The sequence below is a fragment of the Chroicocephalus ridibundus genome, chromosome 2, assembly GCF_963924245.1.
Source record: "Chroicocephalus ridibundus chromosome 2, bChrRid1.1, whole genome shotgun sequence".
NCBI lineage: Eukaryota > Metazoa > Chordata > Aves > Charadriiformes > Laridae > Chroicocephalus > Chroicocephalus ridibundus.
This window is the reverse complement of record NC_086285.1, coordinates 55,385,397-55,408,187: the sequence shown is the minus strand read 5'-3', so window position 1 is coordinate 55,408,187 and position 22,791 is coordinate 55,385,397. Positions and strand designations below refer to the sequence as shown.

At 35.0% G+C, this 22,791-nt stretch overlaps 1 protein-coding gene across 23 annotated transcripts in view; it reads right to left on the bottom strand.

The window, feature by feature from the left end:
* LRRFIP2 (LRR binding FLII interacting protein 2) overlaps positions 1 to 22,791 on the bottom strand; it is a 59,859-nt gene that overhangs the window by 3,355 nt on the left and 33,713 nt on the right. For 10 of the 23 annotated variants that reach the window (XM_063325553.1, XM_063325555.1, XM_063325557.1 and 7 more), the window contains 14 exons: positions 22,050 to 22,097; positions 21,895 to 21,948; positions 19,036 to 19,143; positions 16,578 to 16,622; positions 15,776 to 15,889; positions 15,251 to 15,322; positions 10,747 to 10,917; positions 10,003 to 10,095; positions 7,823 to 7,915; positions 4,734 to 4,835; positions 4,349 to 4,481; positions 2,928 to 2,977; positions 1,933 to 2,053; positions 818 to 897 (listed from right to left, as the gene is read on the bottom strand). In XM_063325553.1, the coding sequence (XP_063181623.1) occupies positions 818 to 897; positions 1,933 to 2,053; positions 2,928 to 2,977; positions 4,349 to 4,481; positions 4,734 to 4,835; positions 7,823 to 7,915; positions 10,003 to 10,095; positions 10,747 to 10,917; positions 15,251 to 15,322; positions 15,776 to 15,889; positions 16,578 to 16,622; positions 19,036 to 19,143; positions 21,895 to 21,948; positions 22,050 to 22,097 (1,284 nt within the window). The remainder of the gene's footprint in view (positions 1 to 817; positions 898 to 1,932; positions 2,054 to 2,927; positions 2,978 to 4,348; positions 4,482 to 4,733; positions 4,836 to 7,822; positions 7,916 to 10,002; positions 10,096 to 10,746; positions 10,918 to 15,250; positions 15,323 to 15,775; positions 15,890 to 16,577; positions 16,623 to 19,035; positions 19,144 to 21,894; positions 21,949 to 22,049; positions 22,098 to 22,791) is intronic. The other 13 variants (XM_063325568.1, XM_063325569.1, XM_063325559.1 and 10 more) reach the window with 12 other exon arrangements.

Here is a 22,791-nt window from a genome sequence, read left to right as displayed (position 1 = left end):
TCTAGGTCTCTCTGTATGGCGGCACAGCCTTCCGGTGTTTCAGCCACCCACCCACCCCCCCAGCTTTCTGTCATCAGCAAACTTGCTGAGGGTGCACTCTATCCCCTCATCCAGGTCATTGATGAATACATTGAAGAGGACTGGACCCAGTACTGACCCCTGGGGAACACCATTCGTCACTGACTTCCAACTAGACTCTGTGCCCCTAATCACGACCCTCTGAGCTCTGTCTTTCAACCAATTATCTATCCACCCCACTGTCCATTCATCTAACCCACTCTTCCTAAGCTTCCCTATGAAGATGCTGTGGGAGATTGTGTCGAACACCTTGCTTAAGTCAAGGTAGATCACATCTACTGCCCTCTCCTCAGCTATCCATCCAGTCATGCCATCATAGAAGGCTATCAGATTAGTCAGACATGATTTCCCCTTCGTGAATCCATGTTGAGTGCTTGTTGCGTATCCATGTTGAGTACTATACAACTAATCCATGAGTACTAATCCGTGTTGAATACTATACAACTTACAAGTAATTAAGCTACATAAATTGATTTTCTTTAAATAGTAGCTTCAGTTCCTCTTTATATTCTGCTGTACAGTCACATCTTAGTAAATAAACTCCACATTTTATCTTATGGTTAGACTATGCACAGGTATCGAATTGCAGGAAATATGAAAAAACACAAATCTAATGCCATTCTGTGCAAACTAAAGAACAAAGAGTAAATCAAATTATGAAATGTGTTTTCATAGTTTTTATTGAAAGAAGTGTTTAGAGCAAGTGTAATGATAACAATAAATATGAAGACACACTTACATTTTGTTCCAAGGTAGTTATATCTTGTTCAGCTTTTGAAAGCTTAAATTTGTATTCACTAATTTGTCTGTTGGCATCTCCTAGAAAAAAATTTACATGAATATATTACTCAAAGCAACTCTCTAAACTGGCAGTTTCCCTTTTAATTAAAATTCATTAGACCAACCATTTCATTGAGAAGCCCGTATACAGGATTATAAAGCAGTAAATGTTCTTTCAGAAATCTTTTTGAAAGTATGAAAAGGAAATAATTTCCCTATTATTTAGCAAACACAAGTACTGTCTCTGTAAGAGTGTGCATTGAATCTCAGATGTATAAGGAGATACACACCTTTTAAAACACACATCTTTACATCAGCAAACTCATCTCTCAAGTATCAACACAATAACCAACACACGCTGCAAAATGGGTCAAATCACAATAGCCATAATAGCAGCAGCATTTAGTGTAGACATCTGCAGTAACATTTGAATGATAAGAAGCACAAGGTTGAGCCTGCCTGAAAAACTCTCAGGAGCTTTGCAGATTGTTTTGGTGTTATATTTTAGCCCTGACATTGCAGATGCTGTGTTCATGTTCACTGCCACAAGGATATTAAAAGACAATCTGCCAAATAAATAAAGTTTTCAGCTGAAGAAACAGCTTGCTTGAGACTGAAAGTAGCTTAGTGCTTCTATGAAGCAATGAATATTGTGTTAAACTTCAATAGTTTTTCATGTTTTGCTTCAAAGAATAATACTCTTTTAGATTAAGTTTCCATATCAAAGATTCAACAAAATAAAAAAGTCAGGTAGAATATATTAACAAAATATCTCAGTTGAAATTCTATTATCTAAAAATTGAAATTATTCAAGTAGTGGCACCCATCCTAGGCAAGGTCATAACTGAGAAATAACTTCCCAGAATGTTCTTATTCAACAGTGAAAGAGGTAGATTTTTAAGCTATTCTGCAGTGAGAAGCTTCCTGCAAGGAGATATACCAACAAAAAACTAGCTGCTCAACAATATATTCATTCACGATACTACTACTGCACAGCAATATAGGAAAAGGAGCTGGAGGAATCCGTTTCCTCTTCCCAGTAAGGATACCTTTCATCTGTAACCATATACCTACTCTGCATTTCAATTAGCTGCAAGTCAGAACCGTTCTCTAAGCCTATAATATCTGGATTCATGCCATCACTTTTAGAATATTTCTGTCGTTCTTCTTCCAGCTGCATCTTCAGTTTTCTAACCTGAAAAAGAAGTGTTCTTTTATGAAAAAGAGACTCCCAGAAGTTCAGTAGTTGCATATCTAAATATTCAATGGGAAAAAGGCAAAGCAGTCCCAAGATGCCACTGGCTGAGAGGGGCAGAGCCACACAGGGGTGGCCTGGAAGCCAGTCCCTGGGGCCTGTGGGTGCAATCCCCCATCCCCATTGCATTTATATATCTACATTTAATAGCCTTGATTCAGCACTATAATTTATTGGGATTCTAAACCAAGTATCGGTACTAAAATTAAGGCATACTCCCAGCAAAAACAAGTGTTGACAAAACCACTCAAATTTGCAACATGTTCAACTAGAAGCACAAGAACTGCGGTATTCTTAACAATTGTTCAATGCTGTATCTGTTCTTGAGTCCTCTCTTCTCAGTACTGAACTGTATTAAAACACAAGTTCTTTGATAATATTAATTTTCTATGTAACTGAAACAATCAAAGAAATAGTACCATTTAGCAATTTGGAAGACAGTGCCACTTGAGCTTATGAGAATGTCATTTTACTGACTTTAGTATTTCTGCATAAGACAAAATAAAAGAAAGAAGAGCTTTAAGTGCGTGCACTAATAGTAGAGTCAGCAGCAAGTTAGATTTCAGATAACCAGTTAGTGAAATGAAGGTTCTTTACCAACCAAGACCAAAGCCACATGGATAAGGACACTAGTGAGAGGAGCTGATAATTCCTGGTAGTCAGCCAGGTAAGAAGTTGAGTATTTTATTTTGCTTTAGTGTTTAAGTATTTGATTAAGCACCTTTGGCACTTAATATTTGTTTATTGCTAATGTATTAATAGTCTGCAAAAGGATAGACAAATGTCTATTTCTGAAAAGAAAAGCTTATTTTACCTGGGACAATAATTCCTCCTTTTCTCCAGCCAGTTTTCGTAGCCGGACATCTAAAACCAAAGAACTCAATTAAAAAACAGAAATCTGTAAACTAAGAACATATTTTTCATAACTTTGTTCATTTTCAAATAAAATGCTTTTCAAACTTAGAGCTATTATCACTGAGAGCATAAGACTTTGATATCTCACTAATAACAACATACCAGCCTTCAGTTAATAGCAGAAAAAAGGGAAAATATTTCATTCACACTGTTTATTACTATTACCAATTTTAAAAGCAAGACCTCTGAGTTTAGTAATTCTTCAAAATAAATTAACAACTGAGGATTTTTTTTTAAATAATAAAACACAGTTTTGTCCCAATATCCAGAACAGCCATTTCCAACAAAATTTTCTTCTGATTGTGTACTCTTTTCCCTTTCTTATTCTTAAAGATTGCTGTCTTCTCAGGGAAGGCACTAAGGTTCCCCATATGTTTAGAAAGTTTGTCAAAAGTGCTCTCAAACCACAAAAACAGAACTTGGGAAAGAACCCCCAGGAATGTTGCAATATCTCTAATCAGCCAGGAGATCAGTAATGGCTACAAAACAGTCTGTCAAGCAACATGTGCTAAGATTAGAGCAGCTCCCTTGGAAATCGTAACTTTGACAGTAAGTAAGCATAAAGACATCTGTATTTCACTATGATGGAGCCACAGCAGAAACATGTATCAACTCTAATATCTGCCAAAACAAAAATACGTAACTATTATTATATGCTGTGTACACATACAATGCAAATGTATAGAGATGTTTCTTTACATGTTAACTAACACAGTTTTACAGTGGATTGACTATGCATACAGTAACTTGTTCAAATTAAGGATAAAAGCAAGTAAAACCTGTATCTTTCTGTCGCCTGTGTCATTCTTCTGAATGACACTTTTTTTTTTTCTCTTTCCAATGAACGAGATGAAAGACTGCACTTCCTTGAAATACTTCTGCCTTTATTAGTGTTAAGCAAGGGGAAAGACTACACAATGTATTGGTTTCTATAACAGAAGTCTTTCATTGGTTATACATACTTTTAAAGAACTTTTTTTTCCATGAAGCATAACAGAGAACATACTAATCCAAAAGACTACACTTTTAGGCAAGATATTTTCTGACAGTAATAAACCAGAAACTGGACCAAGAGCTCTAATCAAACATCTAAGCACATACTATTCTTCTTTTCTTTTTTTTTTTTACTCCAAAGGCACATCTATCTTTTTACCTAGCATAAAAAAGAAAATAAAATAAATCACAGTCTTGAAAGTTGTGTAAGCATTTATTCCAAAAGCATCATAGGTATCTTTTTGTGGCTGTAAATCACAACAAACTTAACAGGAGGGAAACAAAGACTTCAAACATTCTATAGAGTATGTCAGGATATTTTTTTACCTAGTGGTCCTTCTCCTGCAGATTCCAAGACTTGAGCAGCTTCCTGCGATACAACTGTTATTGCACCAACCACTGATTCATGGTTTACATCACCATTTGGTGTGCCATCTGGAATTATAACTAATCCATGTTTCTAAAAATACAAAAGAAAAAGAAAATACTCAAACAAGAGCAGTGGTAAAATATAATTGGACAGAAAAGTTTTTTAAAAAATCTTTTCAAGTTGTTTGAAACAGTTACAATGAAATACACCATTTATCCTACCCTAAGGTCAGGTTTTGAGACTGCACAAGAATAGGAACCGTTCTACCTTTTTTTCATTGACCTTGGTTTCATGCCCCGTTCCTGGATTTCTGTTACTGTCAAGTAACTACTACCAACATACCTCTCCTCTCTTCATTGTTTCCTTCAGGTCAGCCAACTCCTCTCTGAGCTCATCTCGCTCATTCTTAATGCGGTCAAAGTAATCTTTCTGTCTTTCTAGGGCCTGGGTTCAGGCAGATAGCAAGAAAAAGAATGGCACAGAGAAAAAAAGCATATGACAGATAGCAGAGAGATTTTCTACAAGTAAATATAAAGAGCTCAATAAAAGTAATTAAAAGGGGTATTTAATATACATAAGCATACACCTCTGATAACTACCTTTTACAAGTCCGTATCTAGCCTCATTGCTGCATGTTTGTCATGACAATTTTTTCTACTAAAATTTTTTCTACTAAAACCAAAGCAGTTTGGGGGGTGGAAGCAGGAAACACTAGCAGCACTATTTTAGCACAAGAAAGAATTGCAGCTGAAAGTGCAATATGGATGCAGATGGGTTTGCCTACCTATGCTGGAGCTGTGTTACCTGGCCGTTAACCGGACATTTCCACTTGACTGGGGCAGCACCCCAGTACTCCATTCAAATTCAACACTGCATGCATTACAAATAATCCTGACTGTACAGCAACCGCTAAAGCGTACACACATTTTGCCAAGAAAATTATCCAATTAAACCCTGCATCATGCATGAATGTTTAGGAATGGACTGATACGAATAAAGAAATGAAGGTGTATACCTCTGTATGTGCTCCATGTAACAATTGCAGTATGCTGAATTTTAATAATTATCTAGAATCTGTATACTAAAGCAGTGTTTTAATGCACTACTCAATTTCAACAGAAAAATCTAAGGGCTGTTGCACTTGATTAGTATGTAAATGTAACATTTAAAACAGAGGTGATTCAACATGTGTGAAAGCATTAGCTGTCACCACATAGTTTTCATAAAAAGTTCATAAAAAGTCCTTTTATTGCTTAACACATACTAGACCTCTGTAACTACAATTTGGAGACGCCAAACAGTAAACAAAAATATTTCCGGAATATAACCTGGAAGTTATAGTTCAGTGTCCTCAAATTGATCTAATTTAAGACCAAACACAACTGCAAATTTCAATCACTTTGTAGAGACAGGACAATATAAGAAGGCAGGCGTAAAACAGACTCATGCTATCTCAGTTCTGCTTGCCTCCCTTTCTTCCTCTAAGGCAGCATTAGTCTTGCATACATTGTAAAACTAGGTTACAATTCAAGTTATAAACTACTCCTTTGTGAAGCTTCTCAGAGACTGCTGAAGCTGGAATAGAGTAAATATTAGCAAAATTACTCAGTATTGGGGAGAAAGACTCAAAAACTGTGAGCTAAGAAAAATATGTAAATTTTTTTAGGTAACGGAAGTGAGAAAGAAAAGACAGCAGCATTTTTACATGTTAAGAACTAAGAAATTTCAGTTCCAAGATGGTATAAAACTAAAAACTAGAAAAAAATCCAGTTAATGGTGTTTACAAGAACACAGAAACTGGCAGGAAAATTTTAGCTAAAGGAAAAAAATATCTTTCTCATCAGCCTGGATGGTAGCTAGTTTTTTGAACAGGAGATAAATTATATGCTCTGTACTAACCCTAACAACGTATTCAAAAAATAAAAAAGTGCTTGCACAAAAAAATTGCACAAGTTGGGACAGTCCAGTACACAGAGGTGAAGAGTAAGTATGGAAAGAATAAGGTTAATTAAAGATAAAAAAAATTCAGAATAATGTTCAGAAGAAAACTTAAAAATGTTGAAATACTATTTTATGATGGAAGAGCGGATTGCAATATGGATTGAAGGACTGAAACATGGAATAAACATGGACTGAATAAAGGCAAGGTAACAGGCCTTTTTTTAACTGTGCACCACTGGTTAAAAGACAACTTTTCAAAGTGACTTGAACTCCAGCAAATGCAGCAATTTTCAAAGAAACCTGCATATGTCAAAAGCTGGTGTGAAATTCATTTAGAGAGAAATGACTGTAAAGTTACTAAAAGGCAGACAATTCCCTTCTAAAGGCTATCCAGCTAACTCACTCTCACCACCAGGCAATCTTCTTGTGGCCCAGCACAGCCACAGGTTCAGAGCCGTGGAGTTATCCCCAAGGATCAGGCTGACCCTGTGACAGTTTCAGCACTTCTGTGCTGCCCAGAAGGAAAGGTAACAAACTCTGCCTGACTGACTTTAGCTGCGTAGTGTGTATCAACTCATTTCTTCCTCTACCCCCTTCCTTTCTATGCACGAGTACTGCAGACGCTCCGCAAAAGGTCCCATGCAACCCCTGTTTAAATTCCAACTCTCAATCCCAATAGTTGGTAACTCTGGTATTTTGTTTGCGGTATCACAAAATCCCCTTGGTTCAGTGTTGCATCCACGCTAACCAGCCCTAGGATCAGAAGTGCAATATAGGAATGTGCAAGTGTGGCCGCAGAAGTCTATTCATGATCATATTTTTTAGCACTAGCTTTGCCAAATGCAAGCACTAACTACAAATATTCACTAAGGCTTCTCTACATTTTGAGCCTTAGCTCCTGCAGCTCCCTAGGTTTTGCACTATTTGGTGTATTTTGTCTCTCTTATCCCAGGTAGTGGAAAGTAGATCATTTTAAAATCCACTAATTGTTATGCAAATTGTTAAGATGAGGACAGAGGCAGGAGCCAAATGGTGAGCAAGATTTAAGCTGTTCAAGTTTTGAAAACTGTATTTGCCTCTAAGGAGATTAAAAGCTTTAAAAATAATTTCCAATCTATATAAAATTATATTATTGCTATGTCACCATGGATCAATATACGGACGCAATTTTCATGTTTGTTAGCAACAAGGAAATGGTGACTTTTCCAAGCCCTCATCACAGGTAAAAAAAATCTTGTAAAAAATTATAAAATTGTATGCGTAACAGTTTATTACCTGATAGATTTAATTAGTATTATTCACCATTATGCAAGTAAAGATTAAGTGGAGCTCACTTTCTAAAGAAGAGAAAGACTGCAAAATGTTTTAAATACTTAAATTCAGAGTGGCCTTCATTTCTTTGGAGTACACAGCATTCCTTAGGGGGTGGGGGAACATCCATCTACTTCTAAAATGAAAAAGTACCTTCCCCCCCCATATTTGTTTCATACCCCTATTTTTTTATCTTTCCAATTAATTGTCTCCTGGAGATCAAACACCTCTTTGGTTATGGAGTCTATATTCTGCTGCATGCGTTGATTCTCCTGTAGTAAATAGGATGAGGGAAGAATAAGAGAGGAAAGAGCAGTAAGGAAATGGAAAAAAAAAAAAGCATTCAAATAGATAAAGGAAATTAAATAGTAAAAGTCAACCAAAGAGTTTATGAGCATGAAGTTAAAGAAAAAAGTGTGCCACTACGTGTAACATAATATTTCCCTTATAAATTCATGTGGGTAAACGGTAATTAACTTTATTCAATCACTTAATGTTGACGGGAGAATTTAGTGCAACTAGAGTTACTTTTCTTTATTAACAGTTCTCATTGTTGACTGGGGATAACGTACTTTCTATAGGAAAATAACTACCCTGTGGTAATTTCCAGATACCTTCAAGTCCTGTTTGGAAGCGAACATTTATGTTAACAAGTGGTTTTATTCATATTTTACAAAAGGGAAAACCTTCTTGAAACTATAAGGAAGGAAGTTTGAATCAAGCATCCAGGAAGTGAAATATGGCTGCTGACTGCTTGCTAATACTATATTAATACATATCAAGCATGGTCCTGTTGTTGTTTTTGTTTTTTGTTTGTTTGGGTTTTTCCCCCCCCTCATCGAACACTTCATTTTGCTGTTTGTCCTGCAAACGTAACTAAAACTCTTCACTATGCTCATATAATTATGTATGAAGGTGACATAAGAATTTTTAGGGCTAGAGATAATTTTTTGCCTTCCTAATGAGTGAACTTGATTTTACACCTGGGAATGGAAGACAACGTCTTTCTGCAAAAAGCTAAATGGCTTCAGCTAGAATAGCCTTTAGTGCTAATAGCTAGAGAAGTTACTCAAATAAATGTTAAATACGGGACAAACTGTACCTTTGAAGGGACTGCAGACATTTGGTGAATACATTCTACCAAAGCAAACACTCCAGACAAATCTATTGTATATTCTTGATTCACATACTTAAAAAAAAAACAAACAAAAAACCAACAAAACAAACAAAAAACCAAACCACTGCCAAAGAAGAAAGCAGGAAGTGTTTTGTTCCTCCATAGTGAAGCGGAAGAGAAATCAGCGCAAATGACAGAGCTACAACCAGAATTTGCCATGTTTTTGCTTATCAGCATATCTGCAAAATGCTGCTGCTGAGGCTAATCTTACTCCTTTTCTTTTGCTAGTAAATCATATCAACTCCAGTTCATATTATTTTCTCAGTAACCATCACAGATCTGTGACTTTTCAGGAATTTTTGGAGTTCCTGTACTACTGCCTGGAGAGCACAAGAATTTAACGAGGAAAGAAACTGATCAATGAAATGCAGTATTATATAGCTTTTGACAATCAGCTAGTGGAAACTTTGGCGCATACACTCAAGATCATAAATTTTTACTGAAAACAAAAGGCGGTGGAGAAATGACGTCCTAATTGAACTACAACTTCCAGTGCTAGAACCAAGATCAATGGGAAACAGACACCGGCATATTGCTGATAATATATATCTTTGTGGACCATTTTAAAATTAAGATTAATGATATCTCTTGGATTTTAGGGCACATTTCTTCTGGAAACAAATCAAAGGGGCAAGAGGAGAAACAGCAATAACACCACACACCCAGCAACACGGTTATGGCCCAATAACATGATGGCAAGTGTTGCTATATTTATGTTTGACTGGTAAGCAAACAAATATTCACTACTGCAAACTTCAGTGGTCGATGCTCACAAAAATCTTGAAAAAAACTGAAAAGGAAACTTTTGGGAAAGGCTAAGAATAATATTTGGTATTACCCATGCATCAGAACAACTTCTGGCTATGCAAAAAGATTTTGGCCACAAAACATTAGTTCTGCCCTCACAAGGAAGGAAAGATACAAGAAACATTCCTGAGAACCAGTGTTCTCACAGGAATTAAGGATTTTACACATTTGAAAACTTTGCAGAGACATTTTCAACTTTATAAATTAAGAGAGATTGATAGCTTAAATTCTACCCATTAAAACAAGACAAATTCTTTCTTAGAAATACAAGATAATATTTAAGCTCATTTTGTGTACGATGGCTGTTCCCATTCAAATCTTAAACCATTTAAGAACTTTTTACAAGTTCTATTATGCACTCTCATATGAACATACCTCTATCAATTCATCTCTCTGTCGAAGGCCCTCTTTAAGTTCATCCAGCTTATGCTGCAGAACACTGCACGTGTGTTTCTGTCTTTCCAATTCCTATATTAAATAAATTAATGATTAATTTTATTTATATTGAAAATATTTGTCAAACACAAAATAAAGTTTAAAAAGTTAGTAATATCACTTAAAACTACCTAAAAAACCTACAGTGTTTTAGGTAAGTTCTCCAGATACTTTCTATACAGAAGATTTTATTTAATAAAATTTAGAATGAGAGAAAAGATGGCATAAAAGTTTAAGCACAATATTAATGAGAAAAGCTCGGATACTGAATTTATCTAAATATTGCTGGAAAGAGCTGCCACACAGATCTTCCCTTTACAAGAAGTGGGACTGAACATGTCCTATTCAATTCAAATGCATATTTAATCATGAGTGTATTGCATTAATTAAATGCAATTAATTTGCATTTAATTGGGGGGGGTGGTAGTGTGTGTGGGGGGGTTGGAATATGTTTTTGGGGTTGGTTTGGTTTTGGGAGGAGGGTGGTCAGTTTGTTGGTTTGTTTTTTTGGGGGAGGTGGTGGGGTTTTTTTAAAAAAACAAAACACAATACTCAGAACACCTTTGGCCACTGAGATACACAGACTTTTCTACTAATCCAAAAGTTTTCAACTGTTGTTACTAAATAGTCCAGGCTTCTCTGGTTTATCTTTATAACTACAAAGCAAGTCTTAAAAATCAGTACCTTTGACTTCTCTTCATTCTCCCTATAGAACTCCGCTATCTGTTCTTCTTTCTCCTCAATGACGTCCTTTAGAGTATCCACTTGGTAAACCAAGTTGTTTTTCTCGTTGTCTAGTTGAGCATTGGAAACCATAGCTTTCTTATACTTCTCCTCAACTTCAGCTAGTGAATCCTATAGACAGTAGAGCAGCTTACATTAGTTTAACTTTTTCATGCATTGTTATAATGTTAAAATACCACCATAATGTGAAGATTGCTGTTATGCAGTAAAGTTACACAACGATTTTTGTTTCTGAATCGTTATTCATGTCTTCTCTTTAGAAATACCAAGTCAGTTCGATTTCCCTTATTCAGGTTAAGTCATACACAGCAATGAAAAGTTATTATTACAGAAGTATGAAAATTACAATATTCCACATGCATTTTCTACTCTGCTACCTTCACAACTTAACTCACAGGGATAAAGTAGTAATATCACAGCTTTTTTCAGTGCATGCACAAGAAACATTTCAGAATGAGGCAACAAAACTGAGAGAGAACTCAAGACAATTAAATGAATAAAAAAGATCACAGAAATATCTCTAAGAGTAGCTTTAACTTAATGCTCATTATTTTAAGTAGTGCCCTATACCTCTGATTCAAAGTTTTAAGGTAGTCACACTTTTAAAGTAATAATGTTTCTGTTTAAGCAGACATTTTGTCTTTCTATTTCTTACTAAGATTAAAAAAAGAAAGGCATGTAAAGATTTATATGCTTGATTCTCTACTTGAAGGTGCACCTATGCCTTGCTATGTACCCTCTTATGCAATTCTCTCATGTTTACCAAAATGATTTTATGCTATTATTTTCTTCTCGGTACTACAAAAATGTCAACTATTCAAGTACTATAACAACTATCACTCCAGACACAAAAATTAAATTTCATATAGTCCTAATTTTAGAATTGAAAAAGAACTATTACGCCATTCCCTTTCCAAAGTAGATCTGTACCTTACTACAAATCCCCAAGCATTTCACGTAATCTGTTCTTTGAAGGCATAGGTAGCATAGCCTCCATGTTTAATTATTTGTATTATGACAGTAGAAGTACTAGCACTGGAGGGGTACCAGGCTTGGGTTTTCCAGAAAATTGAACAGTAGGACTAAGACATGAGAGGAGAGGGTGGGAACAATCTAAGTTTCCTAAGAAAACCTAAAAAACTCAACCCCCAAACCCTATTCCATATTATAAATAGCCATTTTGAGAAAGCCATCCTTAAAGTACATATTTTAACTTTTATAATTTTTTATAGTTGCATGTATTTATATCTTTCTGGTCCATTCACTAACTTGTGGAATTTTGTGCTGGAGAAAAAACAGTATTTTAGAAACCCCACAAGAAATAACTTAAGACATATCCTGATAGACTACATATCAGAAGAGACAAGATAGTCTAAATAGTGAAAAGATAAGAAAGGTACCATTATTATCTGGGAAGCAGTAAATACCAAATAGCAAAGAAGATTCATGAGAAGAAAGAAGAAAATGAAAAAAAATAAAGAACATGTGTAAATGCATTCAAGTAATTCTTTAAGTTTTAGATTAAAACCACAGAAAACATTTTTTGTGATGGTGTAAACATGACAAATCATATAAAGATTGGTAAAACAAGACACCAGAGACAATAAACCTTTCAAAGTCTTTCAAAGAATAATTCAACTTAGAGGAAAATGGAAGATACTAGGATTAAAATTAATGCTATAGTCCTTTTATGGGGAGATACAAAATTTAATGAAAAGTACAACTAGGAAAAAAATTCCAATTTGATTATTTCTGTGAGTGTAGTGAGTGGAGTCATGTAGTAATTTAGGTTGGCAGAGATCTCTGGATGCCATCTGGTCCAATCTCCTGATTAAACAAGGACAACCAAGATCAGGCGGCTCACAGCTCACCTCCAGTTCATTTTAAGTATCTCCAGGGATGTAGACTGCAGAACCTGGCTGGACAACCTGTTCCAGTGTTTGACTGCCCTCCTTGTGAAGTCTTTTTCTTGAGGTCTAATTGGAATTTCTGCCCTTAAGATGCAACTTTTCTCTGTTGCATCTTGCCCTGTCACTGTGCACCTCTGAAAGGAGTCTGCCCTGTCTTCTCTACAGCCTCCTATTAGGCAGCTGAAAACAACAATGATACTGCCACCCACCCCTCTAAGACTTATCAAATCCAGTTGTCTCAGCCTCTTATTGTATACCGTATGCTCCAGGACTCCAGCCTTAAAAAGTCTGGGTTGGGGTTTAAAGATTGGATTAAAATGTCATTAATCAAGGGGGGAAAAATCTGCAGTTATGGAACAGGAATAAATTGATTGAGACAGAAGAGTGAGAACTGCTTCCCAGAAGGAAACCAGCTACACTTAAGAGTCTCCGACCAGTTAAAAAAACTGGAACATTGCTATGGCCTCTTTGGAACCGTTCCTTCTTTTTGAGTAAATTATTACACACGTTCCCTATGGTTCAAGAATTCCACATAGTTTCAGTCATCTTCCAGTTTGGTGAGAAATAATATGGATTTGGAAGGGTTTCTGAAACACTTGAATGAGGCAGTGGGATGCCTAAGGAAGGCAATATCCGTGGGAAAAGGCTGGAATGAAAATGGATAATAAAGCTCGGCACATAACCTAAAGCTATGAAGGAATACCACCCACAATTCTACCAGTAAAGCAAAAGGGCTATGCAAATTAGCCTCCTTGGCTAGAACAGGATGCTTAAACACAGCGGACATCAAGACAGTGCTCTGTTAACTGTATAAAAGAAAAATTTTGAGGAAAGAAAAAGGATTACTTTCTAGTTGAGGCAAGGGAATACAGAAAGAATCAACAAAACCGAATCAAACAAGGACATGAAAAATTTGAAGACCCAACTAAATCAGAACTATCCACATTAGAGTTTATTCTGCTGACACCCAGCAGATTTGTAGCCAGGTAAAAAATACAATCTTAGCAGCACCAGGGATGGGCAACCACAGAAATATGAGTGTAATTACAAATCACTCTCAAGCACTGAAAAAACACTTAAAAGAAGTGAAAAAGCAGGTATCCCAGGAACTATTCTAAGACACACAAGACAAAACTGCTAAATCAGAAGTTGAGAAAAAGGCAATACCTTCCTACTTAGAAAGGAGGGTTTCTGAAAGAATCCCTATGGAAGGTAGATTAACTTACAAACATATTATTCGGTATTAACAATAGCATAAAATAAATGCAATTCAATTTTGTAAGCCAAGCACAAGCCAAGATCTTACTGTCTATTGCACACTTGTGCTCTTTGGTAACTGTAATGTATTACAATAAATAATAGTGCATTAGTAATGATTCAGAACAATAGTCACGAGATGCTGGCCAACATGCAAAAGTGTGAGAGTTAGATCCGTTTTGAAAATATGAAGCAATCTCACATTTTATTCAAATTTAGTACAATCACACCTATGTCTAATAACCTTGTAACCTACTGCTCTTCAAAGTCCTTTTAATATTCATAATGTAATATGACTAAAACAAGACATATTTCATCTAAGCATAGGGCTATCAGATTCAAAGTTACTTATCCTCTAAAGAGGAAATAATTATTGCTACACTGAACAGCTCAAATTACATATTTTCTCTTTACTATATCGTCTAATATGTTGCTTAATCATGTAAATTAAAGGAAGCTGTTGAATACATCACTGTTACGTGCTCTAGTACAAGCAGCATTCATTAAATTGAGTCTCTATACAGATATAAGACAAATATGGAAAGATCTCTACTTTTACAAGGAACAGTTCACAATTAGGTAACAGGAAAGAGAACAAAACAAATATCCTGAAAAAGATTTGTAAGCCACATCATTTGCTGTATTCAGTTTCCCTTCAACACAGGAAAGGGGAAAATAACCATACTTTATTATGGCATATTATGCCATATTAATATTTATATTTATTATGGCAAAGAATTAAAAAAATTAACCTTCTCCTGCAAGCACTATGCCTGCCCAGATTCATTTCAGCACAGCTTTCAAAATTATTACTTGGTTTTTGCTTTCTAAAATATAATATTTACTGAAACTGGGACAACTAATTCTTAATTTCTTAAGTTCCTTGTCGTAGCCATATCCCATTTCTTTCCTCCCCATTCGATACAGAGTAATTATTTTGAATATCCATTTAATTGCTAACAAAACTCTGAAAAATATAAATTGAACCTCTCATTATCTTACCAGAAAACACCTGCTAAAAATATGAAAGTTTAATACTATTTTAACATAAACCAAGTAATGAACATGTCCTATCTCACATAAATTTAATTCATATCTTAATAATTTACTCACGTGACAAATTTAAGATGAGGCTCTCTATACATTAAAAGTTAGATACATGCTTTAAAGAAATTTAAAAACTTGTTAGTAAAGCCTTATGTAGTTAGTGGAACCAGTGTATCTCCATTACCCAAAAATACCCATACAGAATGCATGCTTGGGAGGAGCCCTGATACCTTTAGTTCTTTAAGTCCCTGCATGTATCTCCCTTCTACATCGTGTATCTGGTCCTTAAGATCATAGATATCCTGCAGGACATAGGAATGAACCATTGCATAAGAAGTATGGGGAAGTAATTTATAGTCGAAAAAGCATTAAAAAGGTTTACATGCACTTCTGTCAAATGCCAAAGCCTGCAATAATGCACATAATTTATAATTAATTCACAATAATCTGATGGAAATTAAGATTTTGTTTATATCCATGAATCCAAGCCATCTCAAATAGGACAGAATTGTTTCAAATTTGACATAAACAAAGTCTTATTTTAATAAAAGCTAAACTGTTAGCATCATAAATATTTATGAACACAACAAATACAATTACCAAGATAAATACAGAAAATTTTTGTGAGTAAAAATTACATCCTCATAACTTTTTCTTATTATTAAGAAACCAGAAGTTCTGTAACAAAGAAAATCTACTCTTAAGCACAAATACAATTTTAAACTAGCTCCAAATTCTCTGAAAATGCAGTTTACCCGTAATTCACTGAGGGAGGCATCAGGATCCACCAAACTGCTTGTATCTCCACTTCCTCTCCTAGATGAGTTGCCACTCAGAGGAGTTACACTTACTGAATTGCGAGATGATGGCTTAAAAAGGGAAAAACACTGTATCAAGAATCATGCTGTCATTTCTGGTATACTTGACAATACTCTTTATAAATTGCTTCAGTCATAGAACATTTTTCTCTCTTGTTTTTACCATTTCTTAATATTAGCTTATAGACAATATTTTCCATTGACTGTTTTCCAGCACTTATGTTTTTTCTTGGCGAAATGTTCATTTCTCTTTGATGACTTATCTATTATCATAACATTACAGTTTTGAGTCTTCTGGTCAGAAGACTTTCATAAGCAGGCTGTTAGTGCTAAAAACTGTAGAAGTTTTAAAATATTTCTAAAAATTGTAATCTCTGCCACCCAGGATTCAGGAGAAAGTCTCCAGTGGAATCTAGTGTACGAATTTTTATAGCCCTAGCCTCTTAAAATTCAAACTTTCCTGCTAAATATTTCTCACAGAGAAAATAAATTCTATAAGAAACTAATATTTGCTAAAAGTAAACTAAAGAATAATTTTTTTCCCCAGGAAATAAAAGACACAAAACATTAATTTTCTAGATAAAAGCATGTCTAAAAATATCTCTTTGCAAGCTCTTAAAAATGGCTAAAGTACTCTACTAAAAAAACCACAGCATTTATACTTTTAGAACTATTTTAATACTTATAAATGTATAGCTGAACACTGACTTTCAATAGTTTTTAAATTAAAAAGTCTTACCCTTGAAAATATTTCTGAATGTGATTTTTCACTCTTTTCTTCGAGCTGAAAGAGAAAAGGGAAAGCGATCACAATACACCTTTTGCAATGAGGGATTACTGAAGCGCCATCTTCTGTTCAAAGATACTAAGAAATATTTAAGAATGAAAAATGAAACAAAAAAAAAATTAAGAAATTACAGAAGTTAGCATAGATCAAGACAGGAAAAAAATATTCAGCCTGAAAAGGTGGTTTTTACCTCAACTGGAAAATAAATGAATGCTTCTAAAAAAAAAAGAAAGCCAGAAATTTTTTTTAAAAGTCCTTGCCAATATTAAAGTACTGATCAACAAAACACGTTTCACTACTTTAAATTTTAACAGGGTAGTGACTACAACACTTGGTGGTATAACAAACACAAAGCTTCATGCAAGTGCACTTTAGACAATCAGTGACACCAGTGCGAATGTCCTAGTTATTAGAAAACACATTTGTTCCTTCTTTGTTGTTCTTTGGTGAAACCTGCAATTACATCAGGACAAAAAAAAAAATTCAGGCAAAAGCCCATAACTGAAATGTACTGATTAACAGCAACCTACAATATAATTCCAATTCATACTTTATGTATTGAAGCCTAACCAGAATAACTATGCTCCCCGCCTTCTTATTTAGGGAACTCTGATATTGCACACTTACATTGTAAATTTCCATATTTCCTTCATTTCTATGAATCAAAATAGATGGAATTAAATTAAGACATTAACATGTTGTCGTATTTCCTAAAACAAGCATGATACATTGAGTACGGTATCTCAAATAAATGGTTTCTCCAAAACCATCTGTTTTTCTCCCTGCCCAGGGGCAAGAGATTTGGAAGTATGCTACAATCACAGTAGAAACAAATGTTACTTTACGAGATCTTTCTTTTTCCTTCTATTCTGGTTTCTACAGAAGCAACATTGCTTTTCCATGGCAAAATCACCATCTCCAATGACATATCAAAACTGTAAATGGCAAAGATTTGTCACCATTGTGATAGTAAAATGATGTTAGGAATCCAATTGATCTGAAGTATCCATTTAGAGTAACTTAAATAAAAATATAATTTTGGAATCTAATAATACGTAATAATGATGATGTTAATAATAAAAGCAGCTGAGTACGTACCATGATTGCCAGTCTCAGCCTCCACTTTTACTTTAAGCAGAGTATTAATTTCAGAAAAGCAAGTTTATTAGAGAGGAAAAAAAAGCTAAAATTTAAACTGGAGGAATGATTGGTCTATGTCATGCTTCGAGCATGTGCAGACGATAAGTAACACACCACTATTACAAGTTACACAGCATTAAATCATGTAAGAGCATTAACTCATCTAAATGCAGAATGATAGAAACTGGCTGTAAGGGTACTCTAGCAGTCACCTAGTCCGGCCTCCCTTCCGAAGCAGAACTGCTGCCAAAAGCCAAGGTTAGCTGTGGCTTTATCTAGCTAAGTCTCACCAGCTCCTGAGGATGGACGTTCTCCAACCTTGCCGTAATCTGTCAGAATGCAACACTAACCTCCTGGAGCTTCTTGCAGTGGTCCATCTGAACCTCCTAAGCTGCAGTGTGAGGTTGCTGCCCCTTGTTGCGCTGGCTGGCAGGGGCATGGAGTTTGGCTCTTACCTAATCAAGCAGTTGCAGGCTGCTGAACACTAGGTAGCATCCCCTTCGCCCAACTAAATACACCTAGTTCTCTCATCCTCACCTCCTACTGCATGTGCTAACACTGACTTATTTCAAAGACATGCCCAAGAACAGAAATTTCCTCATTTCTTCCGCTACTGAACGCAAAAGTTTTGACTGCGAGTAACAAGAGCTTCTAGAACTTATAGCAGCAATACAGAGAAGGCAGCTAGGTTTCCTGTAAATGCTGTTCAGACTAAAGGGATGCACAAGAAAATGGTCAATCTTCCTGTAACATGTTCTGTTGACTTGGGATTTGGTGGAAGAGCCCAGCCAACAGTGAACGCTCCGGTAATGGATCTTGACAAAATCTCATCCTGGAAGAATGAGCACTAAAACACACTAATGAGGGCACTGTTTTACGTTTTTATTTTTGTCACCAAACCAAGTAGCAATATTCCAAAAATACACAAAAGACCTAGATATTGTTAATTTCCACAAGAAAAACTCCCAACGTTTTACATTTAAGTGATGCTTAAGCTTATCACACACAAGAAATGTGAAGTGTTAACACTTGTCACATGCTTCTAGCAACAGGCAAAATCCCCTTAGAAATAAAGTAGCATGCTTTTTAAAAACTCAGGCTCCAGACATCATTATACAAAAAATGGCCCCAACCCGTCAACAAACCTATTTGCCATTAAATAACTCCGAATGCTTTTACAGTATTTACTCTTTTCAGAGTATGAAAAGAAAATCCATGGTTAGTAAGTTCCCTTTATTCCCCACAGTGTAACAACAAGCATTACACTCACACTATTCAAACCTTGGACATCGTCTGCATCGGAAACAATGCTTCCCCTGCGGTTGGAACGACTAAAATAGTCAGCAGCAGTTTCACTTTGATCAGAAAAATCAGAGGACTTCAAAAGATAAGAAGGGTGAGAGAGAATTGAAGATGATACCACAGAAAGAACAGAAGTTTATTTAAAAAGAACAAACAGGAAATCCAAACATAAATCTCCATTATCGCAATTTATTCTAGCTTTTCTAACAGTTTAACAGTTGTAAAATCTTAATTACTCTCTTAGATTTTTGCTATTTTAAATGCGTCTACATGAATAAAATGCACCACACTGATATGAATACTTTAGTCAGTATATGCATTGTTTTTAAACACTCTCTTCACATGTTCGTTATTCTTACACAGTATCTAAAAAATGCAATGAACATTTATTATTGATTCATTTTCCTCATTTAGAATAACATAAAACAATACAATCAGACACACAAAAGAGTTTAGCACTAATATAATGCCAAACACAAGCTACAAAAATTATCTTTTTTTAAAAAAAAAGTTTTTAGACCATAAAAATCAGATAAGTTAAAGTTACTGTTTTTCTCTACAAATGTTGTCTTTTATTCAAAACAACAAAACCCCAACAGTACTAATTAGGAATATGATCCGGACTTCCTCACATTCATAATTTTAAGAGGCCTTAAAAGACAAGACAAGCTTATTCCCTCCAAAGCTGTATGTCAGACAGGCACCTAAAAAGGCGAGGAAAAAATGCTAATGCTACACATCACTGGTAAAAAAGGCAAAAAAAAAAAATATCTAACCACATTATAGTCATTGCAATGCCATGGGAATTTAAGTAAAATAACTGAGAAAACATTAGGCTCACTAAACATAGTATTTAACGAGAAGCGTAGGTTTATCAAACGTGTTGAATTGATAACATTCTACTTCAAAAGGCAGAAAGTTCCTGTGAACATTACATTTAGTTTTAAAAGTGATTATAGGAAAGAAAAATCTGTAAATGAACAGTTTGAAAATATACTGTCCTTATCCCATTTTCACCATTTAAAAAAAATAATTCTTAATTTCTTTGTACTTGAAGTACATAATTGATGTAGCCTCATCTTATTCCAGTTAAAACACAGTGAGATGTTTTTTATGCAAATGTGACCAGTTACATATAAAACAGTTTGCTGTTTAATTCAATCCACCTGTCTTGGATTATGCATATTTAGGAATACAGAATTTGTACTTTTTGTCACTGCTTAGTTATGTTCTATTTCTCTGACAAAGAAATTTCCAGCTATATCTACATTTTATATAATAACTTTTTTTTTTAAGTAACAAAGTAAAAAAAAGTCACAAAGTTGGCTAAACTTTCTTATTTCACTTGCACTTCACAAAGTATAAAGATGCTGAACAGAATTCTGCTTATATGAATTATGCTTACAGCAAAAGAACAAACAGCACAAGGGCTACAAACAATCTATAACGACACTGTTGTCCTTTTGATTCAAAACTAACTTATCTTTGCTAGTGAAAAGTCCATATGTCTGATAAACCTTACTGTTCCTCCTTTTATACCTTTTGCGCTTCTAATATCTTTCTCAATGGGTTTATCAAAACTGATAGTTTAAGATGGAGATGCACCATGCAGTTTTTCATCAGTGTTTTCTACTGTTTCCATCTTCTCTCCTACTTTGTCTTTCAATTTCCAGTGAGTACTGAGCTGACTTCCAATGCACTACCCAGAGTGAAACTAAAATATTAATCATGGAAACATTAGAAAGTTATGAGTAAGACTTTTACTTCACCTGCTCAACACCTTTTTCAGAATTATTTGATTAAACAAATATTCTGAACTCCATTAAACATTCACTAGTTTGAGTGAATGGCACCTTGGCATTATCAGTATCACATATACATACTGAGATCTGATCTATATATTCCTATATACGTACAAATTCTATACCTTCAAGAAACTAATCTTAATGTTAAGAGAAACTAAGGAGACAAGTAGTATTTTCACAGTTCAAGAGACTTTAGAGATGGATGGTAATACCTCTGAGATTTTAGAACTTCATAAAGCAACAGCAAAATTCCCTTTTTCCTACACCCTCAAAAATTCACTCTGACATCTTTTGTAGCTAAAAACATCCAGTCTCTGGTTTTATTTGCTTAGTCTCTGTAACATTGTTAAGAATATGTGAAAAATTAAAACAGGACAGAACATTTTAATTTAACCTATAAAAGAACAGTGATCTACTTTTTTTGTTTAGCCTAAGAAATGAACAGCCGTACCAATGAAACTAAGACAGTTGTTCTGTGGCAGACACAGGGTAGAACTATTTAAAAATCACTGTGCGGCACAAAAAGGCGCCTTTGGTATGGCCCTTTTAACACAATACAGATCCAGGAACAAACTTCTCTCAGTTTTGAATACCGGTCACCATAAAAATAACCTAGCTACTTACCTAACAAAGTTTGCATTAGTCCTCTTCCCAAAAAGAAAGACTTTTGCGCACAAATTGCAGTAACAGTTTCATGTGCCTGCCCAACTATGACATAAGGTGGTAACTCCAACAACATACTGTACTGCAGTTGGCAATTGCTTCCAATTATATACATTACAAACATTTAAAAGATGTTTAGAAAAGCAAATTCCTTATTGCTTCTACACTTAACTGCCTTCCTGCTAAAACTTTACATCTTGCTAAAAATCGTATCTCTGACAAATTATATTTTTTTTGATGCGAAATTGAAAAATTGAGCCTGTGTGTTGGTCAGTAAAATGATTCCCGGTGTAAAATACTCATAATCATTGTGCGTTAGTATCAAAGCACGCAACAAATCATGCAAGAGGAACGCTCACCACAGGACTACTTCGAACTGAGCTTGCTCTTGAAGAATAACTGTATTCAGATGGCTAAAGAAGAGTTACGAAGGAAATTTTCACAATTTTCATAGATTTTTGTTTCCAGCAAACAAAAATAATGAAAGAAACAACCAAAAGCCTATGACACTTACAGTACGAGAACTATATGAGCTATGTAATCCATCACCACACAAAGATGCCTGAGAAAGAGGGAATGAAATACCGTTTATATTCAGTCTCAGAAATAGTTATGCCAGTCTTATACACTGTATTTCTTATGCACTGTAATGTACTCTACCTTATCCTACGTATGCATTTTCCAGTTAACATACTTTTTGACAGGTTGAACAATTTTTAAGTTTCCAGCAGCATTTCCTCCTACTAGTAGGGATGTCTATTTCCAAATATAAATCTAAGAATTTCCTTGAAAAATGGCCAAATAGGTGAAAAAAAGAAAATCAGATCTTAACTATTTTCAGAAGAAAATTAAAGCAAATACTTAAATTGCAATTTGTCTTTCACTGTTCTGAAGTCTTCAGAAGTTTTAATCCACCCTGGGAACTGACGCTTTACTGTATACTTATCAGTTTTACTTTGTGCTCACCCATGCCAGTTTTCCTGAAGGAAAATGTGTTACAATTGGACTCGATGATCTTAAAGGTCTTTTCCAACTGAAATGAGTCTATGGTACAAGGCTGAAATCTATTTATGCAGTGGATTAAAAAAAAGCAGCTCTGGGCAAAAAACTACAAACGTACAGTCTCATGCTGCTTTCCCCCTATCTATGAAGAAACCTCCAGTAGAAATTAGAATTATATGTATAGTAGAATTATCTGTAATAGCATTGCTTATAGTCTTGTTCTCTCCCTGGATCTTCTAATGTTTTCTCGAGAA